The following is a 20245-nucleotide window of genomic DNA, read 5'->3' as shown; positions in this document are numbered from 1 at the left end:
TTCTCGAGGAGGTTTTCATAACGCTCCATCTTTCGAGCGCGCGTGGCGTCCATATTATCTTCATGAGGAACCGTTAACTCAACTAGATTTACAACTTTTCTTCTTTCACACCACATTAAAATGTCAGGTTTTTCCATAACTGGGATGGGAAAGAATGCCTGGCACCCAGGCAAATCTGCAGTCACTTCCCAATAGTCGTTCCACTTTTCATTTCTCACAGGAAGTTTCTTGTTCTTTTTCTTGAAACGGATCCGCTGACCTGAGCGCACGAAGGTAATAAAATCTTTAGATGGTTCTTTCAACGGTTTTTTCTCAGTGTTGTTGAGATGAATTTGGTTCTTCATAGCATTGAAGATAACCTTCAAGACCAGGTTGTGTCTCCATGTATATCTATTCAATGCTAAGGAACAGTTGGAAAGAATATGTTTCAGTGTTCCGACCTTTCCGCATTTGCGTATGTCATTCTCTGAGACGTTCCATCTTACGAGATTCCTAGGTGACGGCAAAACATCATAGGATGAACAAATCAGAAAACTTAGCCGAGATGTCGTCCACTTCCATATTTCATCCCAACGTATTTTCCTCTCAACAACATGTTCTTCCCATCTCTTTATCTGTCCTTGTTGACTACATCGGATCAAATGAAGCTCTCTTCTCTCTGCTTCTCATGTTTTGACGCTGTTGCTAACAACAGATCTGCGTTCGCTCCACATCATATCTGCAAACGGTTTGAACTGATTTGCGCCAAAACCAAGTCCTCTCCGATGGTTCTGTGTTGCACCCACCATATCTCTGTGTATAAGAGAAGATGTCATCAGTCTCTGCTTCTGCTTTCCACTTCCTGGCTGTTTTCACCTCTGGTGGGTTCTGCCTGATTTCCGTATCTTTCGATTCTCTCAGCATCATCACCGTCCGTATCTTCCGACTATTGATGCTAGTGGTAACTGCAACGAACCTCTTTTACGATAAAGAGCTGAACTGTTCAACATCCGAGGTAGGCCTAGCCACTTTCTAATGAACACATTACATTTTTATTCAATGATTTGAACTCGTGACAAGGCTACCTCGTATATTAAGAGTGGCCACGAAAGTCGCGGGAACAAACCGAACTGCAAGCACCAAATTTTATAGTTACCCGGTAACTTCGAGTTATCAATCGCTGATAATCCAACTTCGGCTTGTTTCATGATTTCCATTCCGCGACTTCTATCTGACAATGTTCCAACGTATACATGCCCCAAGCTCTTGACGGGTTCTTCTTTGACTGTTGGAATGCTTTCTTCAGCTATTCGAAACTTGAATTCTTTCTGCACTCCCTTAACAAATGTCAGACTACGCGACTTTTTTGCTCTAAACCGCATCCTAGACCACCTCACAAGTTTGTCTAGTCTCAAGAGGGCATTCTGCATGACTTGTTTATCTGTAGCTAGAAGTGTCACGTCATCCATGAAGGCTTTCTTAGGCGATTGTACATGGGCGATTTGTACCGAAAAATCCACCGCTTTCAAAATCAACACCATCACTAAGATAAACCACGTGACAGATATTGTACAGCCAGCAACAATACCAATCTCCAATCGGTGCCAATCTGTTGTAAAATTTCCAGCTGTAAACCTCATTTCGAAACTGTCATAGTACATCCTTATAGGAAAGTTGGTTATACATCATTAGATGTATACCTGACTTTCCTATATAAAATTAATGAATATAACGGAACGCTGAACTCCAGACTATCAACTTAAACAACATTTATTCAGGTGGTAAATATATACATCTTTAGCTCTTGTTGTTACAGCTTCTGTGTGTGTGAGCATAGTTGTTTGGACGTTTGGTATGTAGATGTAAGCGAGCTGTCGAGTAGTCCGAAAGATGGAGAGTGACAGCTATACACGTAAAGAGACTGTCTCCAGGTTGGAATGTTAGAGACACTGCTTGACACGTCCATGCTCTATTGCTGGCCAGCAAGAAAGAGAATGAATTGAGCGGGAACGCTTGCTTGTTTAATTCCACGCATGTGTGAGACTACGCATGCGCACGGCGTTACTACAGGGCTCCCTTGCCAGTGCGAAAACGCACGATAATATGAAATCTGTTAGAACACCTGAGGCAGGATGGCCACTGAAAACCACCCACAAGATGTAGCACAAAACACACACAAAGAAAAATGAAAGAAATGAATGTGCACTTGTGAGATACATGCATGCAATGTACAAAGTGAAGGAATGAAAGAAAAACATGCAATATGGGCAGTAAATGCCACCTAGTAAAAAACAAATGAGAAAACAAATCGTGATGACTACTGTCCAGGAACTGGAATCACGAAATGTGAAAGTCTGAGTGTTTGTTTTTACTGAAAGGAAAGAAAATGTATGAGTGCACAAGTGTGTGTGTGAGAAAAATCACAGAACATAGTAAAAGTGTCTGTAGAGAAAAAATCCAGTTCGTATAAAAGTTACACAAGTTGATTGGTGTGTCCCTGGTAGTGGGGTTGTTGGCGCACGACATTGTGGTAGACAGTACATTGATGGTGAAGACGTCGGCGCAGGAACTGTAATATAGCTGTGTTCTGTATGTGGTGGTAATGATCTGTTGAAACTTGGCGACGTCGGGGGGAATGCTTGTAGTTGGTAGTAGTAATTGTTGTCGTCACGGTGGTAATCTTGGTTGAACGAAGCTGGTGGCGAAAAGGCTGTTTGGTGATAAGTGTTTGAAGAGGTACGCTTTTACAGACGATCGACAGACAAATCTCTGTACGACCATTAGCGAAAACCTCGAAGAAAAATTTTCTTAACCCAAGATGAAAGAACGACCGTGCGAAGTCAAAAGGAGAAAAGGTGACGAATGGACAAACAGAGGACTCCTTTTATTTAAACGTGTCACACGGTCGAACACCAAAATATATATCAAAGATGATATACAAGTAATTATGTTATACTACGGTAACATAGATTTCGTAAATACCAGTAATGAGACGATAGAAAAGACAACCGTATGAAATGAATAACAAGAGTTATTTAGTGTGGCATAAAAGATGTATGTGTATGTGAGAGTGTGAATGCGACATATAAGAACATAATAAAAGACAGGCCGTCTATATGTATGTGAGATATCACAGCAGTTAGAAAGTCAGTACACGTGAGAGTTTTATACCAAGTTCTTTTTTGAGTACACAATTGGAAAGTCGCAGGCTGTAATTCTTGTCTGTTTATCGTGAGTGGAAACATCCACTCTAACAGAGGCGAGAATAAAAACCGCGCTTGTTGATGTTGGTAATACGTAGTAAGTCGTGTTGACTATGGTTGGAGATGTTGGTGGTGTAGTAATCGTAGAATCGTGTTGGTCATGACGATGATGCTGGTTAGTAGTTCAGTCTCCATGGCCGCATTTGTTCTTTAGTCAGGTTCACCAGTTATAAGTTGGTAGTCCAGAGTCCATGCTGCGTTTGTTTCTTCGTCGGGGTCACCACTTTATAGAAAGTGGGTTATTGCAGCTCAGCGGGCTGCGTGTTCGAATCAGGTCGGGGGTCACCAGTATAGGAAAGTTGGTTATACATCATTAGATGTATACCTGACTTTCCTATATAAAATTAATGAATATAACGGAACGCTGAACTCCAGACTATCAACTTAAACAACATTTATTCAGGTGGTAAATATATACATCTTTAGCTCTTGTTGTTACAGCTTCTGTGTGTGTGAGCATAGTTGTTTGGACGTTTGGTATGTAGATGTAAGCGAGCTGTCGAGTGTAAGTCCGAAAGATGGAGAGTGACAGCTATACACGTAAAGAGACTGTCTCCAGGTTGGAATGTTAGAGACACTGCTTGACACGTCCATGCTCTATTGCTGGCCAGCAAGAAAGAGAATGAATTGAGCGGGAACGCTTGCTTGTTTAATTCCATGCATGCGTGAGACTACGCATGCGCACGGCGTTACTACATCCTCATTATTTTGATCACTTTGTCTGGAATGTGGAAGTGGTCCATGGTTCTTATCAGTAATTCGTGTGGCACTGAGCCATATGCATTAGCTAGGTCAAGCCATACCACGTTCAAACTTCTCTTTTTCTGCTTGGCATCCTGGATCGCTTTCCAAATCGAAAAACAATGTTCAACGCATCCAGGGATCCCGGGGATTCCAGCCTTTTGAACAGACTCATCAACATACCCGTTATTTTGTAAATATGTTACTGTTCTCCTGGAAAGAATTCCCATAAAGATCTTGCATTCCACATTCAATAAGGATATCGGCCTAAACTGTTTTAAAGTCTTTGCATTGGCCTCTTTCGGCAGGTATATACCTTCTGCCTTACACCAGTCTTCTACTAGAGTCTCTTCGTGCCACAGTTGTCGGAGTAGGACAAAGAGCTTCTTTCGCAGACGATTGCAATATTTATAGACTTTATATGAGACGCCATCACCTCCTGGGGCACTCTTTGCTCTCGCTTTTCTTACGAAATCATTCACCTCTCTCTCCATGATGTCCCCAATTAGGAATTTGATATCAGGTTCTGAGAGATGATTTAGCCCATGTAAAGGTGGCAGTGGCTGGTTACGGTGCGGATCGCTGTATGTTTCTTTGACATGAGCATCCAATTCTTCTTTCGTGCACGATAAAGAACCGCTCTTCGGTTCAGTGAACAGCTTCTTAGTAAACCCGTATGGGTCCTTCAGAAACTGTCCCCGAGTCCTTTTACTCTCCTTTCGACGCTCATATCGGCGGATATGTCGTTGCACATAACGACATTTCCTTTTCAAATCGTCATACAGCAGCGCGAGACCAGGTTTGTCCTCTTCTGCAGCACATTTCCACCGCTTTCTTAGGCTGGTCTTTTCTTTCCTCAACTGTTTCATTTTCCTGATCCTCCTGTTTGGTCTACACTTTCCTTTCTCTAATCGGATGTTCTCTTTCACTCCAAACAATTCCTTCCCTGTATCGTAAATTGAGCTTGTTAATTTTCCCAGTTTCTCCTCTGTAGAGCCTGTCATTTTATAAAGAGCTCGACATACCTTGTTTTCAAACTCTTTATATTTCTTTCTCTCATTAGCAGCAGGCCACAAAATCCTCGGTCTCCTCCGAGCACTATCTGATGCACCAGACTCATGACTTGTAGTTTCCTGACGGGAAGAGGTCTTTGCTGTAGCATTTATCGATCCGCTGTGGTTTGCGTCCGGGGATGATTTGCCACGTGTTTTACAATCAGATGATCTACACTGCTCTGTCTTCTTCCCACAAGTCTTTCCCTGATGTATTTTCAAGCCTCTTTCAGTTGCAAAGGTTCTACAGCACAGCTTGCATCCAAAGTTGTTCGCACTTCGTTCGCTGTTCGAATGAATAGCCGTATTCAAATCCAAGGTCGTTTCCGTGTCAACTGGGTTCGATTGATTCTCGACTCCCCCCTCTCGGTCAATCATGGGGCTGTCATTCTTATTTGTTTCTGTTACAACTAATACAAAGGCAAGGATTGTAAGTCCGCAGCCTTCGCCAGTCTTTCCTGGTGTCGATAGTCTTTCCTATTGTCCGCTCGTCTTTCCGAGCACTCCTCTTGTCTTTCCAAGATGCCTAATCGTCTTTCCGGTTTGTCAGTGGCTACCTACCACAAGGTCTTATATGTGTCTTGCAAACAACTTGCACATGCAAGTGCTACCAGTCAAGAACTCCGCATACCGGAAGCCAGCAAGTGTATGGGGTCATCAGGAGAGAATGCGCGCCGTTTCGGGGCCTACCTCTCGACGGCATCAATGCGCACCAGCCCCCCTCACTGATATGAGGCCCCGCTTGCTAGATCAACTGATTATTAAAACAAAGCTCAATATTTCTCTAGCCATCGCTCATCGTCTCTTTTTAACCAAATCCAGTGGCTAGACTTCTCCACTGTAGTTTGGATATCGGTAATGGTGGTATTTACCTTACGATGAGTTAGGCCTAGCGATAACAGCAGTCGTTTCACACTGTTTCCTACAAATCCTCTACATCCGACTTCGATTGGAAAATGCTCCGCTTTCCAGCCTGCGTCTTCACATTTCTCGAGGAGGTTTTCATAACGGTCCATCTTTCGAGCCCGCGCGGCGTCCATATTATCTTCATGAGGAACCGTTAACTCAACTAGATTTACAACTTTCCTTCTTTCACACAACATTATACAGCTGACTGTTTTCACCAAATACATTACCAAGCACAATATTTTGATGAATTCTTGACTTTACATAAATTACTTCCCACCTCACCCCCATCCCTCGAAAAAAATACAAGTGAGCCTGTGCAGTTTGTAACCCCCTTTCGTTATGGAAAAGTCTTTGTCAACAAATAAAACAGATTTGAGCACAAGATACTAATTTTCATGAGGCCTACACTGAAATATGTCCAGAGCTGACTCTTGCCTGCAAGATCAGGCTTTCTCCTAAGCATGTAAATCAATATTGAGAGAGTTTGCTAATTTAATAAAATTTTTTTCCCTTTTCCATCAGCAGTCTATAACAACTGTGACCAGGTTCTTTTAAATATATTTTCTCCAACCAGAATAGAAATTTCAGTAAAAAATTCTATACATCAAACTTTAACTTATTTATACAATTTGTACCATTTGCTCAAGTGGATTATTTTCCATGTCTTGTTTTACTTCCTTAATTCTGAGTATTACTTTGTTTGGTAGTTGTAGAAGAGTATTGTTTTTTAAAACTGTGCTTATTCTTCTTAGAGGCTTTTTTTAGGCCCAACCAATTTTTAGTATTTGTCTATTATTTTGCGCTTTATATATTTTGTGTATATGTAGTTTGATCTGTCCAGTTACTAACCAAAATACTGGAGCCTTTTGAAAAGGTGGCAAACCTCAGTATCATACTGCCAACCACAGCCAACATGTTGATCTTGCTACTGGAGAACATTCTCAGAACACACTAAATGTGAATGAAAAACGATAGGAACAAGGCTGATCCAGTCTATAAAGAGAATAGAGAACCATTTGCTCAAGAAACACCTTAAAGAATACTGGGGGAGAGAAAAGCTTAATTCTCTCTAGGAATTTGCTACTGAGATAAACCAAGTGACTTTGTTAGAAGTTCAGCTGTGAGTAATTTCAATAACTTTGAGAAATTATGAAATAATTTCTCTCATTTTAGAAGTTGTTACTTAACCTAACTGAACTGGAAAATAGCATGAGGTTAATTCTGATAAAACAAAATTCTATATTTTTCTAGTCAATAGGCGCAGGAGTGGCTGTGTGGTAAGTAGCTTGCTTACCAACCACATGGTTCTGGGTTCAGTCCCACTGCTTGACACCTTGGGCAAGTGTCTTCTACTATAGCCTCGGGCCGACCAAAGCCTTGTGAGTGGATTTGGTAGACGGAAACTAAAAGAAGCCCGTCGTATATATGTATATATATGTATGCGTGTGTATATGTTTGTGTGTCTGTGTTTGTCCCCCAACATTGCTTGACAACCGATGCTGGTGTGTTTACGTCCCCGTCACTTAGCGGTTCGGCAAGAGAGACTGATAGAATAAGTACTAGGCTTACAAAGAATAAGTCCTGGGGTCGATTTGCTCGACTAAAGGTGGTGCTCCAGCATGGCCGCAGTCAAATGACTGAAACAAGTAAGAGAGTAAAGAGTAAAGAGAGTTAAATAACAGATCTGAATATTTAAAATTCTTTTTTTTATTTAAAAACAACAAATATAAATATTCTCTGACCAGTGTCCAACAAGCAACATGCTGCAAGAATTCAACCCAAATCCCAGTTTTAGCTGTCAAGAAACTCATTTTATATATTCTTATGAAAAATATTGAATAATTTGTATTATTTTACCTAAAATATTAATTAATTAGACATTCTCATAGCATTACTTCACAACACAGGTTCCATGGATTTACTTTCATTATCCAATACTTTAATATGAATTCGCTTGCTTCTTAATAATATAACTTTTAATGAGAGGGCAATGTTTTTATTAGTAAAACCACATCACTCTTAACTGAATCAAAATTCTGTTTAATAATTTATCTAAAACATATCTTAATAGCCATGTTTTTAGATATAGTGTATTGAGTTATATCTTTTTATACCAAAAATAATAAAACTTACAACAGGCTGATACTGAAAATCAGTGTAATCTCCAAAATTGTTTACAAAATGTTGGGCAAAATGCTTAGTGGCTTTTCATCTACCTTTACGTTCTGAGTTCAAATTCTGCTGGGCTTGACTTTGCCTTTCATCCTTTTGGGGGTCAATAAAATGAGTACCAGCCGAGCAGTGGGACTAATTTAATTAACTTACTCCACCCCAAAATTGCTGGCCTTGTGCCAAAATTTGAAAACAATATTACTCAGATATTTCCACCCAAGGAAGAATATCTACAGCTTTTGAGGCAGTGAGCTGGCAGAATTGTCAGCACACCAGGCAAAATGTTTAGTGACATTTTGTCTGTCTTTACGTTCTAAATTCAAATTCTGTCAATGTTGATTTTGTCTCTCATCCTTTTAGGGTTGATAAAATAAGTACCAGTTGAACACTGGGGTCGATGTAATTGACTTACCCTCTCACCCTGAATTTTCTGGCCTTGTGACTAAATTTAGAACCAATATTACTCAAATGTAATAACGTATTTCATCATTTTCATCATCATCATCTGTTCTTCCATGCTGACATGGGTTGGACAGTTTGACAGGATCTGGCAAGCCAGAGAGGTGCATCAAACTCCAATTGTCTATTATAAATTTATATGTCTCTTTGAATACATGTGTGATTGTGGGTTACTTTGTGTAACATTACCAGAATTACAACTCATACTAAAAGATCCCGTGCAAATATGTTTTACTTTGTTTAAAAACATATTTAAATTTCAGATGTTTTTTATTCTTGTAATTTAGATATTTTACCACTGTAAAGTGTTACTCAGTTTTAAAATGTTTCTAAGTAGACTTCATAAATACGCAATCTATGCATGGAAAATTTCCTGAGAGAATTTGTCTATCCATGTCAGAATGTCATCAAAGTCTGGACATTTGTCAATTAGGATAGTTTGGTCTATTAAGTACCATTATCATTTCCTTATTGATTTTTTCTTTTGTAAGATGCCAGATTTACTTGTGCTCTAACTTGCCAAATTTCAATTTAACAGTTTGATATTTCATGTAACTGATTTTATTTTGTATAATAGACTCTGTATGGGTATGATTTATTGTCTTTATTTTTGACCATTCCTAACACTTTCTCTTTTATTTGAGTAATATGGTTTGCTCAGTTAGATATTTAATTTATCATATTAGACCTGATTACAGGCATTTCATTCACAAGGGTTATATGTTTTTTACGGTCTCTTTGAAAAAAGATGATATCAGAATGATAAACTTCCTGTATATTCTGGTATTTCTGTATTTACTGCTTTTTGCCAATTACCTTCTTGCTCTTTTTATACTTATCACAGTTTGCTGTAATTTAGTGCTTTTGAGAAATGATATTGTACACTATAAGCAAGTGATATGCTTTATTCTTATCCTTTATTGGATATGTTTTAATATGTGTTACTCAAAGGAAATAAAAGATATACAACATTCTTTCCTTGCTTTGATGCTACACCAGAATTATTTCAAAAATAGAATTGGATATCACTTGTTTCTTAGAAGGATTGCTTAATTTTTGCATCACAGCAAAATGTATTTATTATTTTAAGCATGAAATTTCTTCAAGTTCTTTGAAATGATTTATGTGGAAAAGTTTTGAATTTTTAAAATAAAAGAAAGGAAATCCAACTGACAAATATGTTTTCATATTCTGACACCTGTTGAAATTCTCATTGTTCTTAAACATGGTCACTTTCACCGGAAAATATGATACCAGTTTTTATTATTATTTTTTAATTCAAAAAAGAAATGCATTTAAATAAAAATAATAAAATAACAATGCAAAATTAGAGTAGCAGCCAGTCTGTCTTGCAGAGCTAATGCATTATTAATTATTCCTTTCTAAATATTGGGCAGAATAAATCATTGTATGGTTTCTGGAGAAAAAAAATTATGCAAAACTTATAAGTAAACGTGACCTTAATCTTAACTTTAACTTTTGAATTGCCAAATTTCATTTTAATGGTTTGACATATACTAACAATTTGACATAGGCCAAATATATATATATATATATATATATATATATATATATATATATATATATTCTTTTATTTGTTCAGTCATTTGACTGTGCCCATGCTGGAGCACCACCTTTAGTCAAACAAATCGACCCCAAGACTTATTCTTTATAAGCCTAATACTTATCCTGGTACTAATCCTATTGCTGAACCGCTAAGTTATGGGTATGTAAACACACCACCATCAGTTGTCAAGCAATAGTGGTGGGGACAACAAAGACACACAAACACACACACACACACACACACACACATTCTTTTATTCTTTCGCTTGTTTTAATCATTTGACTGTGGCCATGCTGGAATCTTAGATTTTAGTCGAATGGATTGACCCCATTACTTGTTATTTTTAAGCCTGGCACTTTTCCTATCAGTTTCTTTTGCTGAACTACAGTATAACCAAATGATTAGAGTATTGCGCTCATGACTGCAAGATCAAGGTTTCAATTTCCAGATTGGGGGCACATTTTGTTCTTGAGCAAAATACTTCATTTCATTTTGCTCTAGTCCACTCAGCTATAAATAATTAACCTTGTAATAGGTTAGCATCTGTTCAGAATGAATGTTGGACCACCCACCAACCCAGCAGGGTGCCATTATTCAAATGCTATAACAATGCAAGGAAATGCATTGGGACCAATGGTTTATAACAACATATAATAGTCTGTAGATGTCATGGTATATATATATATATATATATATATATATATATATATATATATATATATATGCCTATCATCATCATCATCGTTTAACGTCCGCTTTCCATGCTAGCATGGGTTGGACGATTTGACTGAGGACTGGTGAAACCGGATGGCAACACCAGGCTCCAGTCTGATTTGGCAGAGTTTCTACAGCTGGATGCCCTTCCTAATGCCAACCACTCAGAGAGTGTAGTGGGTGCTTTTACGTGTCACCCGCACGAAAACGGCCACGCTCGAAATGGTGTCTTTTATGTGCCACCCGCACAAGCCAGTCCAGGGGCACTGGCAACGATCTCGCTCGAAAATCCTACAGGAGCCAGTCAGGCGGTACTGGCAACGGCCACGCTCAAAATGGTGCATCTCATGTGCCACCCGCACAAGAACCAGTCCAGGGGCACTGGCAACGATCTTACTTGGCTTGCCGGGTCTTCTCACGCACAGCCCATTTCCAAAGGTCTCGGTCCGTAGTCATCGCCTCGGTGAGGCCCAATGTACGAAGGTCTTGCCTCACCACCTCAGCCCAGGTCTTCCTGGGCCTACCTCTTCCACGGGTTCCCTCAACTGTTAGGGTGTGGCACTTTTTCACGCAGCTATCCTCCTCCATTCTCACCACATGTCCATACCAGCGCAATCGTCTCTCTTGCACGCCACAACTGATGCTTCTAATGTTCAGCTTTTCTCTCAAGATACTTACACTCTGACGGGTATTCACATTGACATTACACATCCAACGGAGCATACTGGCTTCATTCCTTGCGAGCTTACGTATGTCCTCAGCAGTTACAGCCCATGTTTCACTGCCATGTAGCATGGTTGTTCGTACGCATGCGTCATACAGTCTGCCTTTTACTCTGAGTGAGAGTCCCTTTGTCGCCAGCAGGGGTAAGAGCTCTCTAAACTTTGCCCAGGCTATTCTTATTCTAGCAGCTACACTTTCAGCGCACCCACCCCCACTACTAACTTGGTCGCCCAGATAGCGGAAGCTATCGACTACCTCTAGTTTTTCACCCTGGAATGAGATAGAAGTTGTTTCCTGTTTGTTTGCAGTCTTTATTGCACCTGAACATCTGCCACAAACAAAAACTAACTTGCTAGTTAACCTGCCTTTGATGTTGCTGCACCTCTTATGTGTCCATAGCTTGCACCGGGTACATCTTATAGAGTTACTACCTACTCCTTTTCTACATACTGAGCAGGGCCATCTACCTGAAGGGGTTTGTGTTTTATCTACCTTCCTACTTATTAGGATTTTGGTTTTAGCTAGGTTGACTCTAAGGCCCTTAAATTCTAGACCTTGCTTCCACACCTGAAACTTCTCCTCTAGTTCTGATAGTGACTCCGCAATTAGGGCAAGGTCATCAGCATAGAGGAGCTCCCAGGGGCAACCTGTCTTGAACTCCTCTGTGATTGCCTGGAGGACTATGGTAAATAATAGGGGGCTGAGGACGGAACCTTGGTGGACCCCTACCTCTACCCGGAATTCATTGCTGTACTCATTTCCAACCCTCACCTTACTGGCCGCATCTCTGTACATGGCTCGCACAGCTCTCACTAGCCATTCTTCTATCCCAAGTTTCCTCATTGACCACCAGATAAGGGATCGGGGGACCCTGTCAAAGGCTTTCTCCATGTCAACGAAAGCCAGGTACAGAGGTTTATCCTTGGCTAGGTATTTCTCTTGCAACTGTCTCACTAGAAATAAGGCATCAGTAGTGCTTTTACCTGGCACGAACCCAAACTGCATCTCATCTAAATTGATTCGCTCCCTAATTAGTTGGGCTATGACCCTCTCTGTAACTTTCATAACCTGATCTAACAGCTTGATGCCTCTGTAATTATTTGTATCTAAAGCGTCCCCTTTACCTTTGTAGCAGTTGACTATGATGCTGCTACACCAGTCATAGGGTATGACTCCTTCGTGTATCACCTGGTTCGTAATACGGGTGACTAGGCTATAGCCAACACTGCCAGATATTTTGAGCATCTCTGCAGTGATTCCTGATGGGCCGGGGGCTTTCCCGGTCTTCATACTCTTAATTGCTTTATCTACCCTGGTACTATCAACTCGGATAGCTGGTCCCTCTATTGGGTCGACATAAGGCAGGCTCTCTTTCTCCCATTCATTCTCTTTATTAAGCAATCTATCGTAGTGGCATCTCCAGACCTCTTTCTTTGCATCCTCATTTAATGCAAGCGTACCATCATCCATGCGAACACATTTCTCTCCTACAACATCACTATTCTCTCTCCTACACTGTCTTGCAACCCGAAATACCTCGAGTCTTTGGTCCTCACGGCGCAGAACATTGGCAAATCTTTCCTTATCTGCTTCCCCTCTGGCTAAATAAACCTGTCGCCTAGCCTCCCTTCTGGCACATTGGTACAATTCCCTGCTACCACCGTTCTTCCAGTCCTTCCAAGCTTGTTTCTTTTGTCTAATAGCCCTGTCTACCTCCTTGTTCCACCACCACGTTACTCTGGGTTGGGAGGGGACCTTACACCACCCACAAATCTGGTCGGTGGCTTTCAACAGGTTGTCCCGCAGAAATCTCCAATTGTCTTCCACGTTGTATGATGCTATATCCCCTTCTATTTCGTTAAATGCTTCAAGTAACTTGTCTCTAAGTCTCTGTCCGTTTGCAGGGTCTTTAAGCTTCCACACCCTTCTTCTCCAAGCCTGTCTAAATAATATATATACATATATCTGTGTGTGTATATATGTGTGTATATATAATTATGTATATAGATGTATATGTATATATATATAAATAAATGTATATATAATTATATATATGTATGTATGTCAATATGTGTGTATGAATGTGTGTGTATGTGTATTTGGTAAATATACACATGAATATAATAAACGCATGAGTTGAATTTCACAAGCCTTTAGAAATTCCACTGATAAAGAATTTGGTCAGTCTATGATTACATTAGAAAGCACATTTCCATGATGATGGCATTGAACTTAGAATCCAGTGGACGTGAGGTCAGGTTTGTTAACCTTGCAACCGTGTATGGTCAAATTTTGGAAATTTACCAGCAAAAACTTAATAAACTGAAAGTATGTTCTTATAAATAAATGTGACAACAAATTTATAAAAACTAGCACAAAGAATTACATTAATCAGTTATATTTAGTTTCATCATAAATAAACATATTTTCATATGATTTCATCAGTAGATTATACAAAATGAGTACAAACTAAAGAATGAGTAAGGGCTAATGTTAGAAAAGAATAATTTTCAAAAGTAGATACTTGTACTGTAGGTTATAATGTACAATAAGTTTTGTTATGCATGAGATTTTGGCCACTTTGTAACAGGCAGAGGTTTTGTAAAGATTTATTCAAGAGTAAAAAAATTGTATATGAGAATACATGATAGCAGTTCCTCCCTTATGGATACCTGTCAGAGGATTTATTTTGACTTATGTTCTATGTTTTGAAGCTTTTAATATTTTTCTCTTTATTTCTTCAGAAAAGAGGATAAATAAGATAACTGGTTGAAACTATTTTTCAACTTTATGCCTTGAATATAAAATGCTTGTCTTTGGAGGTGGAAATGTTTAGTTATGCAGTCTATCATCTTGAATCTATTTTTCATTATAAGTTGTTGCCAGAAGGTTTTTTTATTCTTTGTTTTCATAAAAAAAAAGATGTACATCTTATATGCCTATGATAAAAACATATTTACACACATGCATGCAGACAAGCATACATACATATATATGTATGAATGTGTTGGAAGGAAGAAAATAGAAAAAAACTTCTTGAGAACAATTTATAAACACATCGATCTAACTCCACTCATTCTCACAGACATAAACACAAATGCAAGCATGTGTACTTACTCCTGTACTTATACATAATCATATGCATATGCACGAATAAATGATGATGTCAATCATGTTGCTAAAACTATTTTTCTTGTGAATAAGAAACATTCCAGATTAAATGATTAATGATTGAAAATCCTGATTATTCAGGTGGTTTATGATGCTGTATATAATTCTCCCCAGCCTGAGCTCAATTTTCAAAACCTATTTCTTGTAGAAATTCACATCATGGCTAAAGAGATTTTAAATAATTGATATCTGCTTTTTCACTCCACATTGGTAATAATATATTGATGAATCTGTGAGATTTTACTTTTCTTTGTTTAGTATTTGTAAAGTTCAGGAGTTTATTCTTTATGATACTTCACTTGAATGGCATTATTGTAAACTTTAACCTTAACTGAAAGACAAGCAAACCATATAGCTTTTAAATTTCATACTGAAGAATAAGTCTAATATATTTTATTTATTTATACTTTACATTGTTTTATGCAAACAATATAGCCTCATTGGCTACAAATTTCCAAGGGACTTATTACTAATTTGATGCATTTACAATGGCAAGTGTAGCAAAGGGGGAAGAAATACAAGGTATTTTTATTTAAAAGCGTTGATGTATCAATTTTTTACCTCTGATATACAACAGCAAAAAATATCAATACATATATAGGTGCAGTTTTACAAATGGGTGAACTAAAACTCAACACAAGGCAGAAAGTATATACCTTTTTAATTATAGCTGTGAAGTTACATCAGCAACTCCAGGTCCAGAGGCTTGTTCTAAAGCATTTAGCAAACTTTAGATTATGAGGGTCAGCTGAAAAATTCCTAGGCTGACCAAGATATTCTCATGGAATGAGACCAAATGAGGTTTATTTTACAACATACTCCCCCTTGCAATCCACATACGTCTTCCATCCATGTTGCAGTTCTTGGATTCCATTGATGAAGAAGCTTTCATCCTGTGGTCAAAAAAGTCATCAACAATAGATATATTATGTACATTATTTACAATTGACGGATATTTGTCCTCATCATGTTTGTTGTTAATACAACATTTCGGCTGATATACCCTCCAGCCTTCATCAGGTGTCTTGGGGAAATTTTGAACCTGGGTTTTCATTCCTAAGGTATTTTTCGATGTTGTTGTTGTTGTTGTTGTTGTAGTTGTCATCATCATCATCATCATTATTATTATTATTATTATTATTATTATTATTATTATTATTGAGGTCACTGCTTGGAATCGAACTCAGAATGTAAATAATATAAATAATGTACATAATTCTCATCTCTTAAATATAGAACTGAATAGATATGATGTCATTATCACTGCAATGCTGCTCTCCAGCCAAGTGTTTCTTCATGTTGGGAAACAGATGATAGTCAAATGGAGCCAAATCAGAGGAATGGGATGGTGATTAACCAGTTCAAAACCACAGTCATGCATAGCAGTCATTGAAAGCAAGGATTTGTGTGCTGGAGCATTGTCCTGATAAAACAAGACCCCTTTTGTCAGTTTTTCTGGGTGTTTGGTCTTGATAGACTTTCACAACTGCCTCAGCAAGTTGATTTAATACTCTCTGCTGATTGTGTGACCTTTTTGAAGATGTCGATAAACAATTCTTTCGTATCCCAAAGTACTAAAGCCATCAACTTCCTTGCAGATGAAACGATCCCAGCCTTCTTTGGAGCAGGTGATGCGGGGTGTTTCAACTGTGTAGATTGTTTCTTTGTCTCTGACCCAAAGTAATGAAGCCAGCACTCATCCTGACTTAGGAAACATTTAAGGAACCAGCTGGATCTGCCTCAAACAGTGTCAAATTTTTCTATGGTATGATCAACCTGGTGTGCTTTTGATCAGCTGTCAAAAGATGTGGCATCCACTGAGCATAAACCTTTGCCATGCCAAGTTCATTGTGAAGAATATCCTCAACTCTCTCAAGGGGTATGCTAACTGCATTGGCTATTTGATTTATAGTCAATCACCGGTCATCCATCAGCATGTGGTAAACATGATCAATGTTTTCCATGGTGGTGACAGTTGCAGAATGTCCAGACATTGGGTCATCTTGAAGACTCTGCCTTCCTCTCCTAAATTTTGCACTGCTGATAAGGCTGAGGTGTGATTGATTCCCCAAAGTAGCGACTATGTCTGTATGAATGACCTTGTGTGCTAAGCCCTTTTTTCTGTAGGTACTTGTTAACACCTCGGTGCCAAATTTTGTCCATTTTCAAGAGATGTCACTACTAATTACTTCTGAAATGTTATTTTGACAGTCAGATGCAAGTTTGCCTGGAAAGAAACAATGCAGTTATTAATAGGAAGATTTGAAATTAATGCATGCAAGATTTCGCAGCTCTAGCATCACTCCTTCAGCTTTGTGGAACCTTTCAGCCTACCCTTGTAATAGTATTGAAGGAAAAAGCTTTTGTTTTTAGTTTGCTTTATGTTATTTTGCTTACCTCTCTATAGGAGAAAGGTAAGCAATACAATGCATCATTCAGTCACATGGATATTCTACCTTCATTATTGACATAGTGTCATTAAATTTAAGACTTATAGCACTTGATCATAGGGACACCCAACTAAGAATTGGCCAGTGTGAACAAGAAGGCCGACAATCTATGCAAATACTCCTAAGCCAGTGATGTTATACTGAACTTTCATCCAGTAGTGGATCAAATGCAGCTGAATAAAGTGAAATAACATGCAATTGTATCTGGCTGGTGGCAAAGTGTTTATTGATTAGTTGTAACATTGAGTAGAAAACTGTTTTGTAAACATTTAATTACTGGTTCAGCAAAATTAAGAACATTTAAGTGTGAAGCTGGAAATAAACATGCTGCGTATCCATGAGGAAGTATATCAAACAAATGGGTGTTTGTATGGATGTGTGTTTACATTAGATTTTACAAACAAAAAGTCCATAGATGATATAACATATAGTTGGTAATTTACATAATCTTTGGACTGCTAGGTAATATAAAGGTATATCGTGTCATATATATAGTAGCTTATAAGATTTCATTGCTTTTGCACATAGGAAAGTTGCTTGTCTACATTGTCTTCTTTTATTTACGTATTAATTTTTATTGTTAGTTTTGGAAGAGTGTTTGATAAGAGTCTGTGGCTATACTTATTAAGTTTGCTTGATGCTTCAAGAGTTATTGTAGTCAGCTTAAATGTGTGAATGTCTTAGTGTGGAGATTCCCCGAAGTATATTTCCAATTCTTTAGATTACTTTGTGCATATTTTATTAAATCAGTTGCAGAAGGTGGAAGTTCTTGGGTATAACTGAGATCATGTATTATTTAGGATTGATAGGATTATAGAAATTAATATTAGTAAGTAGTAATCCTGCTCATAAAAGTGTTAGCCAAACAACTGTGGCATTGCTTTTGTTAGTTGATATAATTACTACCTCCTTCCAATTATAAAGTTATCTAATTATGGTTGCTTCATTCTTGGAAATGTAAGAATAATTGACTTTTTTAGTATAATTACTTTTGTTTAGATAATGCATAGTGTTATTGAAGATATCCACTATATTATCTCTCACTAGAATTCTAATTTACATGGATAAATAATTTTGAAATCATTCTTGCAGGTAAGAATGGATTAAAACTTACAAAATCAATGCTCAATGTGACTTCTAAATTTGGATCTATTTGTTTCACAAGAAAGTGAAGATTTAACAGCCTGGATTAGTCTCCCATTACAAGAAACTGTGAAATTATTTAGAGACACAGGAAATTTAAAGGAAATGTATGATAGTTAGTTTGGTCAGTATAACATTCCACTGAGTTGCTCAAAACTACGATGTGTATAGATACAACAGGAACACTGACAACATTTAGTTAATGAGAGCCTTCCATTATAGTAATTTAATCAGTTAAAAATACCACACTATTTTAAAATAAATTGACTTAATTGACAATATAGTATGAAATGTGTTGTGCTTGAAAAATGAAAGGGAAAAAGGATGGTATGCGTTAAAGCTATCTATGATCATAGGTCAGTTTGATTGGGACCCATTTATGGATCAACAATAATAGGTTAACAGTATTTTCTGCCACAACCTTTTTCTCATTAGTTCTAGTTTTAGAAAGAACGGTACTCTGTGTTTTTACAGCTATATCCAAGACTATTTCTAAAATTTATGGAGTCATGTAAACTTAAGAGATAACTGATTAAAAATAATCCAATAAATGCACATATGATGTAGACAAGGTTGTGTAATTAAGATGTTCACTTCACAAATATATGGTTCTAAGTTTGATTCCCAAGTTTCTTCTCTCACAGCCTGAGTTGGACCAATACCTTGAGAGTGGAAATAGGTAACTGGAAACTGTGGACTTCAGCTCTTTCTCTCTCTCTCTCTCTCTCTCTCTCTCTATCTATCTATCCATATATATATAATTACATGTGGACTGTTGACAATTCTTTTCCTGTGCTTTCCTTTTCTCTTGGACTTTCTCCTGCCTCCTGTTTCTGAAGAAGAGCTTTGCTCGAAATGTAAAACACTCTTTCTTTCCTTCCTTGAACGTCTTATTAATACTTTGCATGTACCACGTCCTCGCATTGTTGTTTTTCCTTCACTTTTTGGATTAATTTTATATATTTATATATATATATATATATATATATATATATATCATCATCATCATCGTTTAACGTCCGCTTTCCATGCTACCATGGGTTGGACGATTTGACTGAGGACTGGTGAAACCGGATGGCAACACCAGGCTCATATATATATATATATACAAGAATAAGGGCAGGGAAGCGTCAATTAGTAATAGAATTAATAATTAACAATTTTGCCAAGTAGTTCAGTATGAAAAAACCTTTATCGGTAAAACTATTTATCATCATAAATATACAGGGATTAGCATTGAGTTGCTTCTCCAACATACTGAAAATTTAGAAATAGCAGTCAAAGAACTTAATCCCTGTATATTTATGATGATAAATAGTTTTACCGATAAAGGTTTTTTTCATACTGAACTACTTGGCAAAATTGTTAATTATTAATTCTATTACTAATTGACGATTCCCTGCCCTTATTCTTGTATATTTTATATTTGATACCTCTAAGTTAGATGGTTAAACCGTAATCCCTTCACACGGGACTTTTTTTCGTGACGCACATGGAATGGATTTCTTTGAGGTGAGGTGCCTGAACTCACTAGCCGATGAATTCGTAAGTGCCTTTTCTTTTTGTTGGTTTTTGGTGTCGCATGGCCAGAAATTACCGTGAATTTTTTAGAGACACTTTCAAATTTATCAGAATATTGGGCTGAAGATGCGGAATAGAGTAATTTCATTCTCTTAACCGCGAAACGTTCGTATCCAATTAACTAAAGGCAGGTTTGTTTTTTGCTTTTCCCTCTGGTTTTTTGTTCTATGTGTGCCATAAATATCGCCATCCGTTTAGAGAAAAATTTGTAGTTTAGAATAAGTAGTTCTTTGACTGCTATTTCTAAATTTTCAGTATGTTGGAGAAGCAACTCAATGCTAATCCCTGTATATTTATGATTATATATATATATATATATAT

The 20245-nt window shown here is 37.8% G+C and overlaps 1 protein-coding gene across 5 annotated transcripts in view; it reads left to right on the top strand.

The window, feature by feature from the left end:
- Positions 1-700: 700 nt before the first annotated feature.
- The window catches only part of LOC106874554 (uncharacterized), a 261011-nt gene continuing 241466 nt past the window's right edge, over positions 701-20245 (top strand). For all 5 annotated transcript variants that reach the window (XR_016241059.1, XM_089349035.1, XM_089349037.1 and 2 more), the window contains exon 1: positions 701-994. Coding sequence is in view for 4 of the 5 variants with exons in the window: in XM_089349035.1 (XP_089205161.1) it covers positions 809-994 (186 nt within the window). In the remaining variant the exon portion in view is untranslated. The remainder of the gene's footprint in view (positions 995-20245) is intronic.

Source organism: Octopus bimaculoides, chromosome 3, assembly GCF_046866305.1.
Source record: "Octopus bimaculoides isolate indiv1 chromosome 3, ASM4686630v1, whole genome shotgun sequence".
NCBI lineage: Eukaryota > Metazoa > Mollusca > Cephalopoda > Octopoda > Octopodidae > Octopus > Octopus bimaculoides.
The sequence above is the reverse complement of the archived record's forward strand: the minus strand, read 5'-3'. Positions and strand labels throughout refer to the sequence as shown.